The sequence below is a fragment of the Nelumbo lutea genome, chromosome 3 (assembly GCF_056320005.1).
Source record: "Nelumbo lutea isolate HS-2025 chromosome 3, American lotus-T2T, whole genome shotgun sequence".
In the NCBI taxonomy this organism is placed as follows: domain Eukaryota; kingdom Viridiplantae; phylum Streptophyta; class Magnoliopsida; order Proteales; family Nelumbonaceae; genus Nelumbo; species Nelumbo lutea.
This window is the reverse complement of record NC_142686.1, coordinates 32474568-32493116: the sequence shown is the minus strand read 5'-3', so window position 1 is coordinate 32493116 and position 18549 is coordinate 32474568. Positions and strand designations below refer to the sequence as shown.

Genomic DNA, 18549 nt, shown 5'->3' with positions numbered 1-18549 from the left:
ACTGGCGGGGCATCAAGTGTTCTGTCCAGGAGTTTGTGTAGGCCTGCGATGTGTGTCAACGCAGTAAATATGAAGCCATGTCCCCCGCTGGCCTTTTACAACCTTTACCGTACCTGAACAGATCTGGGAGGATATTGCTATGGACTTTATTGAGGCTCTTCCTAAGTCAAAGGGGTTTGACACAATTATGGTGGTGGTCGATCGTCTCTCCAAGTATGCCCATTTTATCCCTCTCAGTTATCCCTTCTTAGCTCTCAGGGTTGCTCAGGCCTTCCTGCATAACATAGTCCGTTTACATGGCATTCCCCGCTCGATTGTATCTGATCGTGATAAAGTCTTTATGAGCTTCTTCTGGCGCGAGCTTTTTACCCTGCAAGGTTCAGAATTGCGTTGTAGTTCAGCTTACCATCCTCAGGAAGATGGACAGTCGGAGGTGGTTAATCATTGTTTGGAGACTTATTTGAGGTGCTTTGCAGCTGATTCCCCCTCCCGCTGGTCTTCTTGGATATCGTGGACAGAATACAGCTATAATACCTCTTTTCACACTGTTGCTGGCATGACACCTTTCAAGGTGGTTTATGGGCGCGATCCTCCTCCATTAATCCACTATGAGCTTGGCTCTACGGCTAATGCTGATGTTGAAGTTGTTCTCCTTCAGCGAGATGCTATACTTAGGGAGCTGCGTGCTCATCTACACCGTGCACAACAAAAGATGAAAGACTCGGCTGATGCGAGCCATCGTGATGTTAATTTTGAGGTTGGAGATTCGGTATATGTGCGAGTGCAACCTTATCGCCAGCAGTCTCTAGCTCGCCGAGCCAATGAAAAGCTTGCCCCTCAATTTTATGGACCATTTGCTATTGTGGAAAGAATTGGCGTCGTCGCTTATAAACTTCAACTTCCTCCAGAGGCAAGGATTCATCCTGTTTTTCATGTCTCGCAACTCAAGAAGGCAATTGGCAATCATGTCTCTTCTCCTGTGATTCCTTCCACTCTGTCAGCTGATATGGAAATGCTGGTGGAACCTGCGGCCGTTCGAGGGGTGCGTCCATCCACTATGCCTGGAGTTACTGGTTCGAAAGTGCTTATCCATCGGCAGGACCTGCCTGATTTTGAAGATTCGTGGGAGCCTTTTGACTTACTTCGCGACCAATTTCCTCATTTCAACCTTAAGGACAAGGTTAGACTTTGGGCGGTGGGTAATGATAGGCCCCCAATTAATTTTACGTATGCCAGGAAGGGGAAAGATCAACTTTCGGCCAAGGGGGGAAATAATTGAACATGGGGGAACTTATGGCTGGAGGGAATAAGGAGAGTTTTGTAGCATTTATAGCTTGTCAGTTGGGAATAAGGAGAGTTTTGTAGCATTTATAGCTTGTCAGTTGAGAATGAGAAGAGTAGCATTTATAGCTTGTCAGTTGGGAATAAGAAGAGTGTGGGGCATTTATAAGTTGGCCAGCTGGGCATTTATTATGGAAGGCAGTTATGCTGTAAGATGTGTATAAGAAGGGGCTTTGGGGGATGGAGGAGGCAGACTTTTGTTGAGTACAAAATTCTGAGAGTGCTTGGGAGAGTCGGCGGTCTCTCGAAGAACTGACCTACTGTAAGTGATCTTCTTTTCTTCTGAATGAATATCAGTTCTTTGTTGATGTACCAGTGGTTTGGATTCTGCTGTGCGTCTGTGAACTGCATGTCAAATTTCTGGGTCATATCACATACTTACCACAAGGTGTCACCAAAACACAAACCACTACAAAATCACCACACATTGAGGAGCACCTACGTCACAACTCGAAACATCACAAAAGTGCCCTCTTCGAACTGCCAAATAGAGGGCTTTTAGAAAAACGCCACCAACTCACACAACACTGCAATTTGAGGCATTAAAGCCTCTTTTCCAAGTGGGTGATCAGTCCTCTTAAGTCCTTTTCCTTTCCAACAAACAGAATATTCTCTATTCCTAGGGCACAAAAAGTTGGGATGTGAACAGTTCCGCGAACAGTACAGTCGACTTCAAGGCTCTGATACCATGTTCCAACTTTAATAAAGTAAGAAAAAGTGAAGAAAAGAATAGAAGAAAGAAAGAAAAGAAGAGAAGAAGAGAAAGGGAAGGGAAAGAGAAGAAAAGGAGAAGAAAAGAGGGAAGACTAGAAAGGAGAAATCTGTTTACTTCTCCTTACTGTCGACCCAGGTTGTATTAACATTCTACTAAGGCTGAAATGACTATAATACCCTTAAGAAAATCATAGCAGATATAAGAGAAAAAGATTAACATGAAAAAGACAATACTGCCCCTGTTAACTACTCCTAACAATTCTGGCGGTGTTAAGAACCTTCAACCTCTCACCCATCTTCCCTGTCTAACTCACCTCAACCAGCACCACTCCATTTCAATCAGTAATATGACTGTTCTGTTTCAGTAACACGACCAGCACCACTCCACTTTTTCTTCGTCCAAAGCTGCCCTCACTCCTTTCCATAGTAATCATCCTCTTTCCCAAGCTTCCTCTTTCCAAATTCAATTGGTGTCATGTGTTGTGATTTCTCCCACATATATAGGGAAGGAAACCAAGTTGTTTATATCCTTGCTAAGATGGCATGCGACCTCAATAATGTTCAGTGGCTTCAAAGCTTCAACATTGCCCCATTTCTATTAGACAAGCAGTTCAAGAGGATGGTGTTGCGATACCTATTATTAGATGGAAATAATTTCCTTGACAGCTAGAGGAGGTTTCGGATTGTATAGCTTTTCTAAAGGGGTAAGGAATTTACGTCCCTCCCCCTCCTAGGTCTCTCTTTTGATTTCATCTAATAAATTTTTGGTGGCCGCCCTTCCACCAGAGTAAATTTTGGTGTTAGAAAACCATGTGCTAGAATTTGGCATGATACCGGTTTTACATTGTACCAGAACAAGACTATCTGGTCAAGTTTTTACCAAGACTATCTTCTAAATGAGATAAATCAGACGATCGGTCCAACACCCTTGGGTGTGTACTATGCCATAAAGAAGCAAAAAGATTCATATTACCAAACTCTTGAATAGACATGCACACCTATGGTGTCAAGATACAGAATAACAACAAGGATATGAGTACGGGTTTCCTATATAATATGCTTAATGCTTATATCATACTTTTATGTCTAGTTCTAAGTGTCATTTCTCAAGGCTATGTCTTGCCAAATGTAATTTACTTTCTAACATATATAGACCGTTTAGTTGTATGGTTTATTAAACACACCACTTTACATATTTTTAAAGCATTAATGCTATAAAATATATCTAGAAGTGTCAATCCAGGATTGGGTGTCATACCAAGAAAGTCTTGTGTCCACCACCGGTACACTAGATACAAACTTTGGGAAGTATGATATGATATTATTTTACACTAATTTAATGTATATATGGCATGCATTCCTTTTTTATGTGATGTATATTCATAGACAAAGTATTATGTAAAAAGGCCAAGAAGTAATTGATATACATATAGTTAGGCCAAAAAATCAAGTATTTATGTCAAGAAACTTACCACTTTTTTGAGGATACATTTGAGCCAGAAACAGCTAGAACTATGCAACCCACAAGCTGAATAGTTGCCTGAGAACCATCTGGATCAGTCAAGACAAGTGACCGGTTTTTAATTTTAGCATGTTTTTTTACAGGGGAAACTTCCAAGATCTCCTTGTTTTTTTGCTCCCTCAGCACTTTCTCCTCAGGCCAAAGCTTTGAAACCCTTTCTGATTCTAATACCCAAACAACCCCCTGAGATAAAAGCATGCACAAGTCAGGTTTCATTTTTAGAAGGATTCCAATCCTTCGGAAATGGTAAACATTGTCATGAGGGAACACAATCATAGGTTTGATGGAACTACAAAAATGGAAAGAAAATAACTAGAACAAAACCAAATATCATATATATGAAACTCAAGGATTTACATGGTTCCACGGATACCTACATCAAAGAGAGAAGATGAAAAAGAACCACTAAATGTCCAACTCAATTGAACTCAGCCTTGAGCGTTAAGCCCAACAATTTTAGCTCGGCCATCTACTAATAAATCCAAGAGTACAAAAATAATCCAAATATCAGTAAAAGTGATGCACATGGGAAAGAATTCTTGAAATAGGAAATCAAGATTCTTCATATTGTTGAACCAATGGCAATTTGTAATTTTTGAGTTGTCAAACTTTGGTATTTTTAGATTCTTCATATTGAGTTGTCAAACTTTGGTATTTTTAGATTCTTCATATTGAGTTGTCAAACCATTGGGGGTACATGTCCAAATTCTAGAATCCGCCCTAGTGGGGTCTAAGACAATGTTATCAAGAAGTGCAATAAGGCTCGAAATACTGTCGAAGTCTGAGTCCCTCAAATCCCTTCTTAAACCCAAGTTCCACCCAATCCCAGAAGTGGAAGAGGACGGGGTGGTGAAAGACAAGATTGGCTCATTTTTCAAATCAGAAAGAGCATACAAAGAAGGAAACTGATCCTTTAGAGGGGCACTCCCCACCTAGGTTTGTTCCCAAAATTTTATGGAGTTACCGGAATTCAAATCATACCTAATATTAGGGGAGAAAACTGGTAGCAAGTCATGAATGGCTTTCCAAGGAGAATTGCTTGTGGTCCTAGCTCTAATTCCAGCGTCCCATCCATTGTGCTCCAGCCCATGTATACTTGCCACTATTCTAGCCCATAGCTTCTCCTTCTCCATAGGGAACCTCCACAACCACTTTCCCAACAGAGTCATATTCCTTCTCCTAATACTCCCAAGCCCCAAACCACCACAAGTCTTACTCCTACACACTATCTCCCAGCTAACTCTATGATCCCTCTTCTCCTCTCCCGACTCCCACAGGAAATCTCTCATTAGCTTCTCCAATCTATTAGCAACCTTCACTAGGATTTTAAACACCAACAGGAAAAAGATGGGAAGGTTTAAAGTATTGGAAACGTAAGGTGTATCGGAAAGATAATTTTAAGAAACGTATAGGGATACGCTTTGGATACGTATGGATACAGACGAAAAATCAAGATACGCATAAATATGCTAAAAAACTCAAATAAATTCTAAAAATATATTAATAATGATAGTTACAAGTTTTATATGATTGTAAATAAGTTATTTAAAAGTAAAAAAACTGTAATTTAATGGTGTATATAAAATTCGAGATATCGGGACACATTTAGTAACTACTAACAAATGATGGTATAACTAAAACGTAAAAAAAAAAAAAAAAAAAAACTAAAATGTATATTGATATATATTAGTTTTAAAATAATCAATATAATTTATCTTAATACTTATTAATACATAAATTTTAATAATTAATTCTAACATTTATTGATAAGCATACACTAAGAAAAAGAGAAAATTTACTTAAAAATAAAAATGCATAAACCTATAGCAAGCAAATGGGTGTGGCTTAGTGGTGAACCTCTAGTTGTTAAAGCCTAATGTCCAAGGTTCGAATCTTACTATTACTAAGTTTGTAGTTTTATACTAACAAAACGAATTAATGAGAATGAGGGTTATTAACTAACGAAATTAATGAGAAGAGAATTCCAACTAGGCGCTAAAATTGAAATTCAAATTTAAAATTAAGCATTAATTACAAGAGTAATTAACTAACTAATGAGAGAGAAATTGCACTTAAATATAGGAGTAAAATATAAAATTAATGAGGGGTAATTTGGCCCTAAATATAATTTAATGAAATTAATGAGAGAAGGGGACTTATATCAAGCTGTATTGGACTGTTTTGGAACCGTATCGGCTGATACAGACTCGAAACAGCCCGATACAGACTGATACATACGAAAAGGAATGCTACATATGATTTATATGCGTTCCATGTATCGGATTCATACTGGAACGATACGTATCGACTGATATGATCCGATACGTTGTGAAATTTTGAACCTTGGTTTGTACTTAATTTAACAGATACAAGCTTAATTTAACAAACTGTCTCTTAAGTGCATTCAGAACTAAAACCAAAATGCCAAGAGATTTGAGCAAGGTGCTAACTGCTCAGAAATAGCTTCCACCTATAAAGCATCAAACCATATATTCTTACAAATGAAGTGAATAGAGAACAAAGACAAGAAAGATAAGAGCCACAAGAATAGAATGGTGACACCCACTCTTTGTTTTATAAGAGAACTAAGATTTAAAACGCTAGTGTCAGTGGAAATGTTTGTCATCCAAATATAGGAAACATTGCATTGCATTTGGACAATTTGTAGCATCCAATTACCAACACTATTGTGCAACAATTTCCTTTAAATGGACAATTTTAACAAGGTGTTTTACCTTGTACTAATTTATATTATACCACACAGAGTTCATAATATTACTAACAAGCAAATTTAGCTCCAAATTTTGTCATTCACATTGCATTTGGAACAGTGGAATTGGGAAGCAGAATCAAAAGCTTGGAGAATTTTAGATAGTTGGTTTCATTTCCTCTGCATCCATTAAATGAAGATTTGAATCCAAATTTTGAATTTTTTATCATCAATTACACCTAATGAGCTTTACTATTTTTTTCACAAGTAACTGATAAATTTTATTACAAATTAAACAGAGAATTCAAAAATACCACACAAACACCAGAACAGAAGGTTCCCATCCAACTGGAGCTCCAATTAAGAGAGAAAAAGAAACAAGATAAATAAAACTTATACAGATTACAAAAAATTAGATCCAGGCCCAGGATATCCCCATTCCAAATGGTCGTCCAAAACTCCTGCTCTTGTCAATGCATCTACCATCATATTGGCACTTCTAGGTACCCAATTGAATGAGGTATTCAAGAAGCCCATAGAAGCAGTGCCAGTCTGAACCTCCAAGGCCATTTTGGTTTCTTCAGCTAGCCAATAACCATTTAACAATCCCCTTCTACCTACATATCTCTGAACCCCTTTAAATTTAACAGTTTCAGACCTTGAATAACTGCCATCAATTCAGCCCTTAAAATGTCACCATACCCAACTGGGCCCAAAAAGCTAAGTATAAATTACCATTCAGTTGTTCACATCTCTCACTACGCCCCCCACACCTGACTCCCCTGGAATCCCAATGCAGCACCCATCAAAGTTAATTTTGACCCTTCCAGCAGTTGGTGGGAACCACTCCATCAGTCTTTGTTGTCTTGTAGATTGAAAGTCAGCTATACCTTGCCATCCTCTTAGTAAGTCATTCACTGAACTACCTTTGAATTCCTCACATACCGCTGTCCAGTGTGTCACTCTTATCAAGGTAAGCTCGCAGAACTCCTCAATCCCCTTGTACCTTTCTTCAAAAGTTTTAGCATTCCTCTCGCACCACAGTTTTAGCATTCCCCATAAAACAGCTCCCCTCACATACTACCACAATACCTTTTGTCTTCAAGAGAAACATCTCAAGCAATTTGGGCTGAACAGATCCAAGACAGTATTTGGGGCTACCCAATCTCTTCCTTCTAAGGAAAAAAAGTGTTGCCACACATGAGACATGTAGGCACAATGTAACAAGAGGTGATTTGTGGATTCCCCACTCTTCTTGCAAAGAACACACACAGGGTGAAAGAGACCAGTTCTACCATCTTCTTTGAAGCCTTTCATGGGTGCTTGACTTGAATAGCTGCCTCCCAATAGAACACCTTCACCTTAGGAGGGATTGGGCTGCTCCACATTTCTTTGGAAGGGAAAGGGTTTGTTGACAGGTGTTATTGTACACAGGTTTAGTACCGCAAGGGTACTGTTGTAATTTCCCCATCTTTATGTTGTACGACTAGACTAGTATAAATAATATCTACTGCACACGCCTGCAGATTCTTTTGGGGCTTTCAGTCCTCTCGCCCCTCCTCTCCTCTCTTCCTCTCTTCCTCCTCTCTTCTCTTCTCTTGCTCTTGCTCAATATGGTATCAAAGCAAATCGTCGAGGCCTGAAGGGTGGTGTCAAGCAAAGCTGTTGTGGTCAATGTCGAGCAGATAGTCTCTTCATCTCCCAGTGCTGTATCCATCGAACTGCTAATTTGTTGTATTCAGTTTGACCTTATGCAAGAAGATGCCTGCCTGATTTTTTCATCTTCCAGCGCAGAAAAAGGGTTCTAGTTATAGAGACTTTTCATCTTCCAGCCCAGAAGTTGTATCCATTGTCTGTTCGACTGTAGAGAGGCTATCATCTGAGGTTCGTAGAGGAAGTTCTGGTTTACAGAGAGGCTATCATCTGATGTTCAAAGAGTTGGTGTTGTATTGATCTCATTGAATGACTGTTCGGCTACCCTGTTGATCTCATTGACTGTTCGGCTACCAAGTCTGCCGATTAGGTATGTGGTGAACTTCACCTTGTAATTTTTTTCATTCTGTTGGGGGGTCATTTGACCTCTGTAAAATCGTAGGTCATACAGACCTGTTCAAGTACTGCAACAGCAGTGTTCAGTCTTTGCTCCCAGTGAAACCGTAGGTCAGAAGGACCTGTTGCTGTGTTGAGATAGCAAGTCTTCTTTCTTTTGTGGACTGATGGTCATAAGGACCTGTTTCTGTAACAGCCCTGTACGGCAGTACTTCTTTGATTGCTGTTGTTTTTTTCTTAAACCCGAAATCATGGGTAGTGAAGATTCAGTCACATCTGGAGTTTCCTGTGGGGGTGACTTATCCTTTCCTATGGTTGTTGTCCCTCTTGATGGTTTAAATTACCTAGAGTGGTCAAGAGGGATCAAGTTATACATCACTGCAAGGGGGAAGATAGGCTATATTAATGGGAGAATCAAAGAACCACCCTCTGGGAGTACTGAATATGATAGATGGAATCAGGAGAACAGTATGGTTATGTCTTGGCTCTTGGTCTCCATGCAACATCAAATAAGAAAGAATTTCATGTGGGTTGAAACTGCAAATGAGATCTGGGAACAAGCAAAATCTACGTATTCAGAATTGTGACACTATGTCAAGATTTATCAACTGCAGGCAGCATCATCTACTTGTAGACAAGGGGAGAGATGTTTATCAGTATATTACTCTGACTTGACTTCTGTCTGGAAGGAGTTGGACCATTACCAGAATGTGGATTGGAAGTGTGATGAGGATGCCAAAATGTACAAGAAACTTGTCTCCCAGCAAAGAGTGTTTGCCTTCTTACATGGTCTGAATCCTATGTATGAATCTATCAGAGTACAGATTCTCAACTCTAAGGATCTCTCATCAGTTCAGGAAGTCTATGCTCTTGTACAATCTGAAGAGAGCAGAAGGAATTTGATGAACAGCCCTGGTGGGGATGTAGTTGTGTTGGCAGCAAAAGGGGGTGTCTCTACTAGTGTGGGATCTTCTTCCAGGAAAGGAGATCTCCAGAAAAAAACTGAAGATAAGGACAAATTGTGATGCACTCATTGGCAGAAACCCCAACACACTAAAGATACCTGTTGGGATCTTCATGGGAAACCAAAATGGGCTCAAGATCTGACTAAGAAGCAAGGTTCAGATGTGAATAAGAGGTCCGGACAGCAAGGTACAAAGAAATACCACATGGCCAACATGGTTACTCGGGAGAATCAGCCCCCCATTTCTACTGTGACTCAGACACATCTCACTGGATCTTACCCGAGGGAGGATATTATGAATTCCTTTTGTGACCATTTAGAGCTCTATGGTAGAGCAATTCGTCAGGTAACCCTGCCACAGCTTTCCATGTTGCTTCTCACACCCCTGACCGTCCATGGATCATTGATTCTAGAGCGTCAAAACACATGACTGGTACGTCCTCTTATTTTCAAACCTATCACCTTCTTTCTGGAAGAGACAAGGTGAGACTAGCCGATGGATCATACACTTCCATAGCTGGTCAAGGAACCCTCTCTCTTCCTCTTGGTCTTACCCTTTCTGATGTCCTTCATGTTCCAAAATTTCCCATTAATTTGTTCTCTGTTAGTAGTGTTACTAATTCCTTAAATTGCTCCGTGACTTTTTTCCCTTCTCATTGTGTGAGTCAGGATCTGGCCTCAGGGAGGACGATTGGTAGGGGACGTATGGTTGATGGACTTTACATGCTGGAGAATAGGGTTGGTCTTCATGTTACAGAGTCTATGAGTCAGTCCTGTAAGAGTAAAGTTTATTTATGCATTGTCGTTTTAGTCATTTGTCTTTTGAGTCTTTGAAAGTTGTATTCCCAGAATTGTTTAAGTCAATGTCTATTTTTTATTTTTCTTGTCAAACGTGTTAGTTAAGTAAACATTGTAGAACTCATTTTCTTCAAAAAAATAGTAAATCTGAATCGCCTTTTCACATTGTTCATTCTGATGTATGGGGCCCTGTTACTTTACCATCTGAGAGTGGCTACAAGTATTTCATTACCCTCATTGATGATTATTCTAGATATACTTGGGTATATCTGATGCGAACCAGGGAGGAAGTACCAAAAATCATTCAAGATTTCCAGCAGATGGTCTTCACCCAATTTCAGACTGAAATCCAAATTTTTCAGTCAGACAATGCAAAAGAATTTTTTCATAGTGATCTCACTGAATTCTTTGCTTTGCGTGGTTCACTTCACCAGAGCTCTTGTGCCCGCACACCACAACAAAATGGTGTGGCCGAACGGAAGAACCGACATCTCCTTGAAGTGGCTCGGGGTTTACTACTTCATATGAATGTCCCCAAACGTTTTTGGCTTGAAGTTGTTCTTTGTTCTATTTACCTCATAAACCGTATGCCCTCCCGTTGGTTAGAGTACAAAGCCCCACATCAGCTTCTCTTTCCTAAGGCTCCCCTTCTTTCTATTCCTCCTCGTGTATTTGGTTGTCGGTGCTTTGTCCAAAATCTGTCTCCCACCCGTGGGAAATTGGATTCTCGTGCTATCCCTTGCATGTTTCTTGGTTACTCCTTCACTCAAAAGGGGTATCGTTGTTTTGATCCTGTTTCTCGGAAATTCTATGTCTCCATGGATGTTTCTTTCTTTGAAGATGAGCCTTTTTATCCTGTTTCTCCTCAAGGGGAGTGTAGGCATGAGGAGAAACTGGTTCAACTCCCTTCTCTTCTTGATCCTCCACCGTTTCGTGTCTTTTCTCGTCGTCGCAAAGGCCAACCAAATTCAAGAGTTGTGGAGAATCCGGAAGTTGTACCTCTAGTGCCACCAAACTCCTCGGGGGAGGATCATACTCACTCAGGTAACTTGGCTCCCAAGGATGTTCCTGATTCTATTGAAAATGATTCCTCTGCTGCTAATGACCTTGACATTCCTATTGCTCACAGGAAAGGTGTTAGATTGTGCACCACTAAACATCCCATTTCCAACTTTGTTTCCTATGAGAACATTTCACCCTCATTTCGTGCTTTCCTTACCTCTATTGACAGTGTCCTTATCCCCAAGAATGTGGCAGAAGCTCTTCAGTTCCTGAATGGACAAATGCCATGAAGGAAGAAATTAATGCCCTACATAAAAATGGCACATGGGAACTTGTTGATCTTCCTAAGGGAAATGTTCTAGTTGGATGTAAATGGGTGTTCACTGTCAAGCATAGGGCTGACGGAACGGTGGAGAGGTATAAAGCTCGCTTAGTGGCAAAGGGGTTTACTCAAGTGTACGGAGTTGATTATGCAGAAACTTTTGCCCCTGTTGCCAAGATGAACTCTATTAGAGTTCTTTTCTCTCTTGCTGCTAATCTGGATTGGGATCTACATCAGCTTGACATCAGGAATGCATTCTTGAATGGTGACCTTGAAGAGGAAGTTTACATGATTCAACCCCCTGGTTTTCTGGCTCAAGGAAATGAACAGAAAGTGTGCAAGTTGAAGAAGTCTTTATACAGGCTGAAACAATCACCAAGAGCTTGCTTCAGCAGATTTCATGTTGCGGTTCAGTAGAAAGGATACAAGCAATGTCAATCAGATCACACATTGTTGCCTTAATTGTATATGTGGATGATATAATTGTTACTGGTGACTGGAAGGATGAAATTCAGAGGTTGAAGTTTTTTCTTGCCACTCAGTTTGAAGTGAAGGATCTAGGACCTACTAGATACTTCCTTGGAATTGAAGTTGCCCGATCAAAGAGGGGTATCTTCATTTCTCAAAGGAAATATGTCCTAAATTTACTTCAGGACACTGGAAAGATGGGGGTGTGAAGCCAGTTGACTCTCCCATTGACCCCAACCATAAATTAGGTGACAGCCAAGGTGAACCTCTCAAGGATGTGAAACAGTTTCAGAGGCTTGTAGGAAGATTGTTATACCCTTCTATGACTCGTCCAGACATTGCATATGCTGTTGGTGTCCTCAGTCAGTTCATGCATGCACCTAGGTCCTCTCATCTTGAAGCAGCAAAGAGAATCCTCTGATATTTAAAGAAGTTTCCAGGCGCTGGCTTGTTATTTCAAAAGCACGGGAATTTGAAAGTTGAAGTTTATACAGATGCAGATTGGGCCGGATCTCAAAGTGACAGAAAGTCTACTAGTGGCTACTGCACCTTTATAGGAGGGAACCTTGTTACATGGAGGAGTAAAAAGCAAAACGTGGTGGTTAGATCCAGTGTTGAAGCTGAATATCATGCTATGACCCACGGGGTAGCTGAAGGCATGTGGATAAAGAATCTGTTGAGTGAGTTGGGTTTCCCAGTGGACAAACCTATGACTCTATTCTGTGATAACAAAGCAGCTATAAGCATTGCTGCCAATCCAGTGCTACATGATAGAATAAAACACATCGAAGTTGACAAGCATTTTATCAGAGAGAAAGTCATCACAAGCGAAGTGTGTACTCCCTATGTCAGCTCTGAGAACCAACTTGCAGACATCTTTACAAAGGGGCTAAACCATTCCAGACATCATGATCTCTGTGACAAGTTGGGCATGATTGATATCTATGCTCCAACTTGAGGGGGAGTGTTGACAGGTGTTATCGTACACAGGTTTAGTACCGCAAGAGTACTGTTGTAATTTCCCCATCTTTATGTTGTACGACTAGACTAGTATAAATAATATCTACTGCACACGCCTGCAGATTCTTTTGGGGCTTTCAGTCCTCTCGCCTCTCTTCTCCTCTCTTCCTTTCTTCCTCCTCTCCTCTCTTCTCTTGCTCTTGCTCAATAGGGTTGTTTCAGGTAGAGGCTGAAAGGTTTGGAAGAATGAGATGCAGAAGAAGAGGCCATTAACATTGGGTACCCAAAGTCTCTCAATCAGAACCCAAAAGTAATAATCTCACAAAAAGGAACTCACTCACTCAATTCATGGTCTTTCAAGGATCTCCTTAAGCCCAAGTTCCAACCCAGCCCCAACTCATTAAGTCCTTGTTCGTTTTCCAGGAAGTGGGGGCAGGTAAGTTGGTGGGTCCCACTCCCACAGAAAAGAAATAAACTCACAATCAAATTTCGGTATTAGTGGGTCCCATGGAAAAGAATGATTCCTGAGTGGCTCATTTACCAGGGCAAGTAATACCATCTTGAGACTTGGGTAAATCACTTACCCCTCCGCACAGAAAATTGCTAATATGTGAAGAGACAATATTGTCCCTTCAATAATGTCACTGTTTTGGATAAAATGGTTATTGTACAACTTTACCTGGGGAAAGAACACTGATAAGTGCACTTATCCGGGTAAGTGGTTTCCAAGAAACACTTGCCCGAATAAGTGCATTTACCTAGGTAAATAAATGACCTATTGAGACGTGAACGAGGCCAACAGTCACAATTTCAGCAATTAATTTGTTTTTGAAGTTGAAGGCATTATAAATTCCAGGGTAGGTTTGGGATGAGGGAGTGTCTCCCCGACAAGTGTCTTCCCAAAATTTCACCCTGTGACCTGATTTTGCTTTGTACCTGATTTTGCACCAAAGAGCCTTACTACCGAAAAATGTAAATGCAGACCCTCACTCCTGATGGTGTTTTAAGAGAGGGAACAAATATTCAGCATAAGCTGACTGATAACAGCAAAAACAAGAGGGGAAAAACGTACAATTCAGCCACTTGACTGATGTTTCCTAATCAAGAGAGGCCTTGCCTAACCCTTCTCCATAAGAGATTGCTTCTTGAATCTGGCAGATTAAAGTCCATGCACCTGCATTAGTTGTCATCAACCAACCAATAACCACACCACTGTCCCCTTGAACAATAAGATCATTCCAACCTGCAGCAACATCAATCTTTAAACTTGCAGATAGACAGGATTCCTGGATGCAGAGAATATCCTTCTCCAATGGGATCCAAATGAACTATATTCTCCATGGCATCCCTAATAACACCCCCCCCCCCAAGATGGACCTAGATTTCCCATTGAACATTGGTCAAGATTTAGGGTCTGTTTGGTTCACCATTCACAGTCAGAATTGGAATCGGACTCGAAATCCTTGAAATCAGAATCAGAAATTATCTATTCCTCCTGCCTGTTTGGTTCAAAAGGGAATCAAAATCAGAATCGACTAGAATGGGATTCTCGTTCCCAAGGAAGGGGAATGAAACGGGAACACCATTCCACCAGGAATGGGAATTGGATTCCGATTCCAAAAGGACCCTTAGTTTAACCTGCCCATTTCTGGTGGAAACCAAACTTGAATCATCTTTCTTCTTTGGGGTTCCACAATTTGTCACTTCTGATGGCAACCAGACTTGAATCCAACATGCAAGAATTTAAAATCCCACCAGAACATATCACATTTTGTCACATTTCCATTTATTTCATGGCTAAGTTTCGTATTGACACCAAAGAAATAGTGCACTTGATTTTGGATCTTACATCTATATGTGTACTACTTATAAAAGTGTGAATGGGTCTTATTTTCTGGAATTTTCATTGGATGGAATTTACCCCTTGATCTTGAGCTATCATGGGGGCTAATTTGTATTTTAATAAAAAATATTTAATTGAGACATTAAACCAAATGAACAACATTTATGAATAGAAAATTTAGACCCCATCTATACTGCTATTAAAAGTTTAAATGAGAGAGAGGAATTTTTGTTTGACTAAAATACCCCATTTTTTAATTTGGTCCCTCATTGTAAAGACAGAAATGCAATTTGAACAACCACTTTTCTCCTCATTCAAATCATTCTCATCAAGTCTTGTATTCAAGGTATTAACTCCCAGTATCATTCATTGAATCTCACTCTTGACTAGAATACCCCTATTTTTGAATTTGGTCTCTCCAATTGTGAGGGCATAAAATGTAATTTGAATTACTACATTTCTCCTCATTCAACTCCCTCTCATTAAGTCTCATATTTAGGGTATTAACTCCCATTTTTCATCGACTCTTATACTGATTTACCATATAAGAAAAATAAGTGTGTCAAAGAATAATTATTTTTATTGATGATAGAAATAAAATACAAATTTAAAATCAACCCAAAACGAGTTGTTTTCCTATTTGGTAGCAAGTCAACAATTCAACCTTTTAGGTTAAATGTGTAAATCCTTGATGTTATAATTAAATGATAATAAAAATTAAAAAGGATGAAAACAAACAAAAGTATAAAAAAAAATACAAAAAAAAAGATGTAGAAGGCATTTGGACACATCTCTAATATTGTATATTTATCATATTAAACAAAAATAAGTGTGATAAACAAGAATAAAATTGTTAATAGTAAATTTAATAGTGGGAAGTTTTATTTGCTTGGATAATAGCTCAATAGGCTAAGTTTGGACCACTAAACTAAAGGTTTTAATACAGAGCAACCTTTTACCGAGAAAAAGCAACAGATTAAACACCATAAGAAGCTTTTAGTTTCCCCAATATCATGTTGATCACTCTCTCGTGCTTCAAAGATTAGTCCAAATTTATTATTTTCACAAGGCCTGGGATTTTACGGATACCGTGGATTCATAATCGTTTATTTGTTTATAGTGTTTCTACGCATCTTTTCTCTGGACCAAACTATGTATACAAGATGAGAAGAAATGTAAACAGTTAATTAATTCAAAGCAAGCCAAGAATTAGCATCAAAACTCAATTAAAGCCATCAAGAAGTCTCTCGATACCCACAAACAAAGACAGAAAGTAATCCAAAAAAGATTGCACAAGATGGACAGAAACCTAACCGAATGTCTTGGAAGCTAACCTGCTTGTTGTAAGCGAAGGCAATAGACTGTTCAGAATCGAGGTCACCATCTGATTGGGATTTCCTCCGCCCGACTTCTTTTTTCCGGGCCAATCGATCCAGGATGTGAAGGAAACCCAGAACTTCGACGACGATAACCGTCAACGCCCCCACAAGAAAACCCAGAAAGAGAGTAAACATTAAGGTAGAATTAACAATGCCCAGATGGTCAGAAGTATAATTTTTTGATAAAGGAATAGATTGTAGAGCAGATCAAAGTAGGAATAACAATAATCCGTAAATTTTCCGAATTGGGTACCATTTAAAGATGGGAAAAAATGATATTTAGGAATCAAACAATGTTCTTTGAGCAAGAACCAAACGCGTTTTTGTTCTCGGAGAGGTAAGCAATGAAAAGGCGCGGTTTAGCCGTTTATGAGGGAAGTAGGACGTACCGTTATTGAACCTCTACTGTACAGTACTCTGAACTGAAGGGTATTTTTTGTCCTTGATGATAGAGGACAAGCGATCCACGACCTCCATACATTTTCCGTTACTGTTAGCAAGATGTTGACTGCCTGCGAGCGATCACTTCGGAGCGACGATTTAGCAATCTGGCTCTGGTTCTTGACTATTATTACCTAAAAACTACCCTTTACTTTTCAAAATCTAGAAAGACCCTTGTCATAGATTTGCCGTTAGACGGTTCTTGCAAAATTACTTTTTTTTCGATTTCCTGCAAAATTACTTTGTTAAATCTTGTTTGGAATCGCTGTCGAAATCATTTTTAAAACGCAAAGCCAAACTATCTCTATATTATTTTATTATATCATTTCGATATCCTAATTCTCACATTTTTCTGATTCATCATTCATCAATTCTTTGAAAACGCTTTAAGCTTTAAATTGATTGTTTTCATAATTTTGATAATTGTTAGTGGCAGCCAATGAATAATTTACTAATTTACTTTAATTAGTAGTTTTAATTTCACCATTAACCTGTAGGTCGGGGGCAAAGTGGTTATATGTAATTTATTCTTTTTGAGGATGATTATATGGAGATAGGTTTAGCCGAACCCAATAGCTGTTTTAACATGCTGTGGAATATCCACTATAATGATACTCCACAAGTCGTAAAATTCTCACAAACATTCAATCTTCATTGTGGGTTTCATATACATGTTGGACCTGCCGCACAACTAAAAAGTGCTAATCCATATTAGGTTAATTTTTATAGGAATCATATTATGATTATATCCTATCATGGTCATGATTAGACATGTTTGTGTGTCACGCTTAGGGCCTATTCATTTGCTCTAAGTATGACATCTGAAAGTATAATAATTACATTAAGAGGTATATTAGTATTGGTGAATTTTTCTTTCCTATGAATTTTAAATACAGAGAATGTTGTTTTGAATTCTGAAAATTATCAAATATCCATTTTGACCCCATATATGAGAGTTTTTGTTTATCTTTTCAGGAGTATCATTGAAAAACAAAAGGTTTTATAATTACACTTTAAGAGATAAGAGATAAGAGGAAACTAACAACAATTTTTCTCTTAAAGTTAAAAGATCTATCTTAAGAGATGAGAGTTAAAAGAAAACAAACAGGCCCTTACACTATGTCTCGGACTTATTCTTAAGTAATTTGCATCCATAACACCCCCCCACCCATAATGTATAATATGTAATACTAAAAAAGGGGGAGAAAAAAACAAAAAAAAAAAAAAAAGTAAGTCTTGGGGTAATAGTCTTTGTGCAAGTACCCAAAATGGCATCAGAAAAATTGAGAGTAGGTCTCTGTTTCACTCCAAAACTGTTTTTTGGCCAAAAACCATTAATTTGGTCAATGACTCACTAACTTGGACATTTTTTTTGTCATTTTCTATTTTTTATTTTGTTAAAGTAGGACATCCGTTTGGAATTGATGGTCGAACCATTTGACATAGGAACCAGACCCTAGAACGACCCCTTGTATGGTCTGGTTTAAAAACCTTGTAACAAACATTGTCTCCATTGGCTGAACTGAGCTTAGTTATGGGTGGCTTAGGCTTCCGATAGATTCACTTGTTTAAGGGTCCGTTTGGAATGCCTTTCCATGCAGTTTTTCGGTTATTTACAATTCGGACAGACCGATTTTTGGTATATTCCTCTTTGGTTCACAGAAGATCTAGCTGTCAAAAGCCAGAGCACCGAAAAGATGCGAAAATCCCATTTTAGGAAGCTCCAAATGAAGCATTTTGTGTCTTTCGCATTATTGTCATGTGGAAAGACACAAAAATATGTATATCTACCAAACTAGCTTCAGACTGCTTAGATATTCATGCAAAAGCTCAACACGTCTTTTGACTGTCAAATCTACTGCAACTTCCCAAAAAGATTTGCCAAACGGGTCCGGCTTTATTAGCAAGATCAACTTGGTTAGTCATTGAGATTCTGAATCTTTGGTGTCGAAGGTATTACAAGGGAAATATTTTCCAAAGGACTTTTTGTTTTATTTGGCGGAATTGGGGTCAAGCCCCTCATTGGGGCTAGTGAA

The 18549-nt window shown here is 39.1% G+C and overlaps 1 protein-coding gene across 1 annotated transcript in view; it reads right to left on the bottom strand.

The window, feature by feature from the left end:
* The window catches only part of LOC148864071 (uncharacterized), a 63673-nt gene extending 46884 nt beyond the window's left edge, over positions 1-16789 (bottom strand). Inside the window, exons 1-2 of the mRNA XM_088979230.1 lie at positions 16028-16789; positions 3528-3760 (exon numbers count right to left, since the gene is read on the bottom strand). Coding sequence (XP_088835356.1) covers positions 3528-3760; positions 16028-16207 — 413 coding nt within the window. The 5' untranslated portion in view covers positions 16208-16789. The remainder of the gene's footprint in view (positions 1-3527; positions 3761-16027) is intronic.
* Between the last annotated feature and the right edge of the window lie 1760 nt (positions 16790-18549).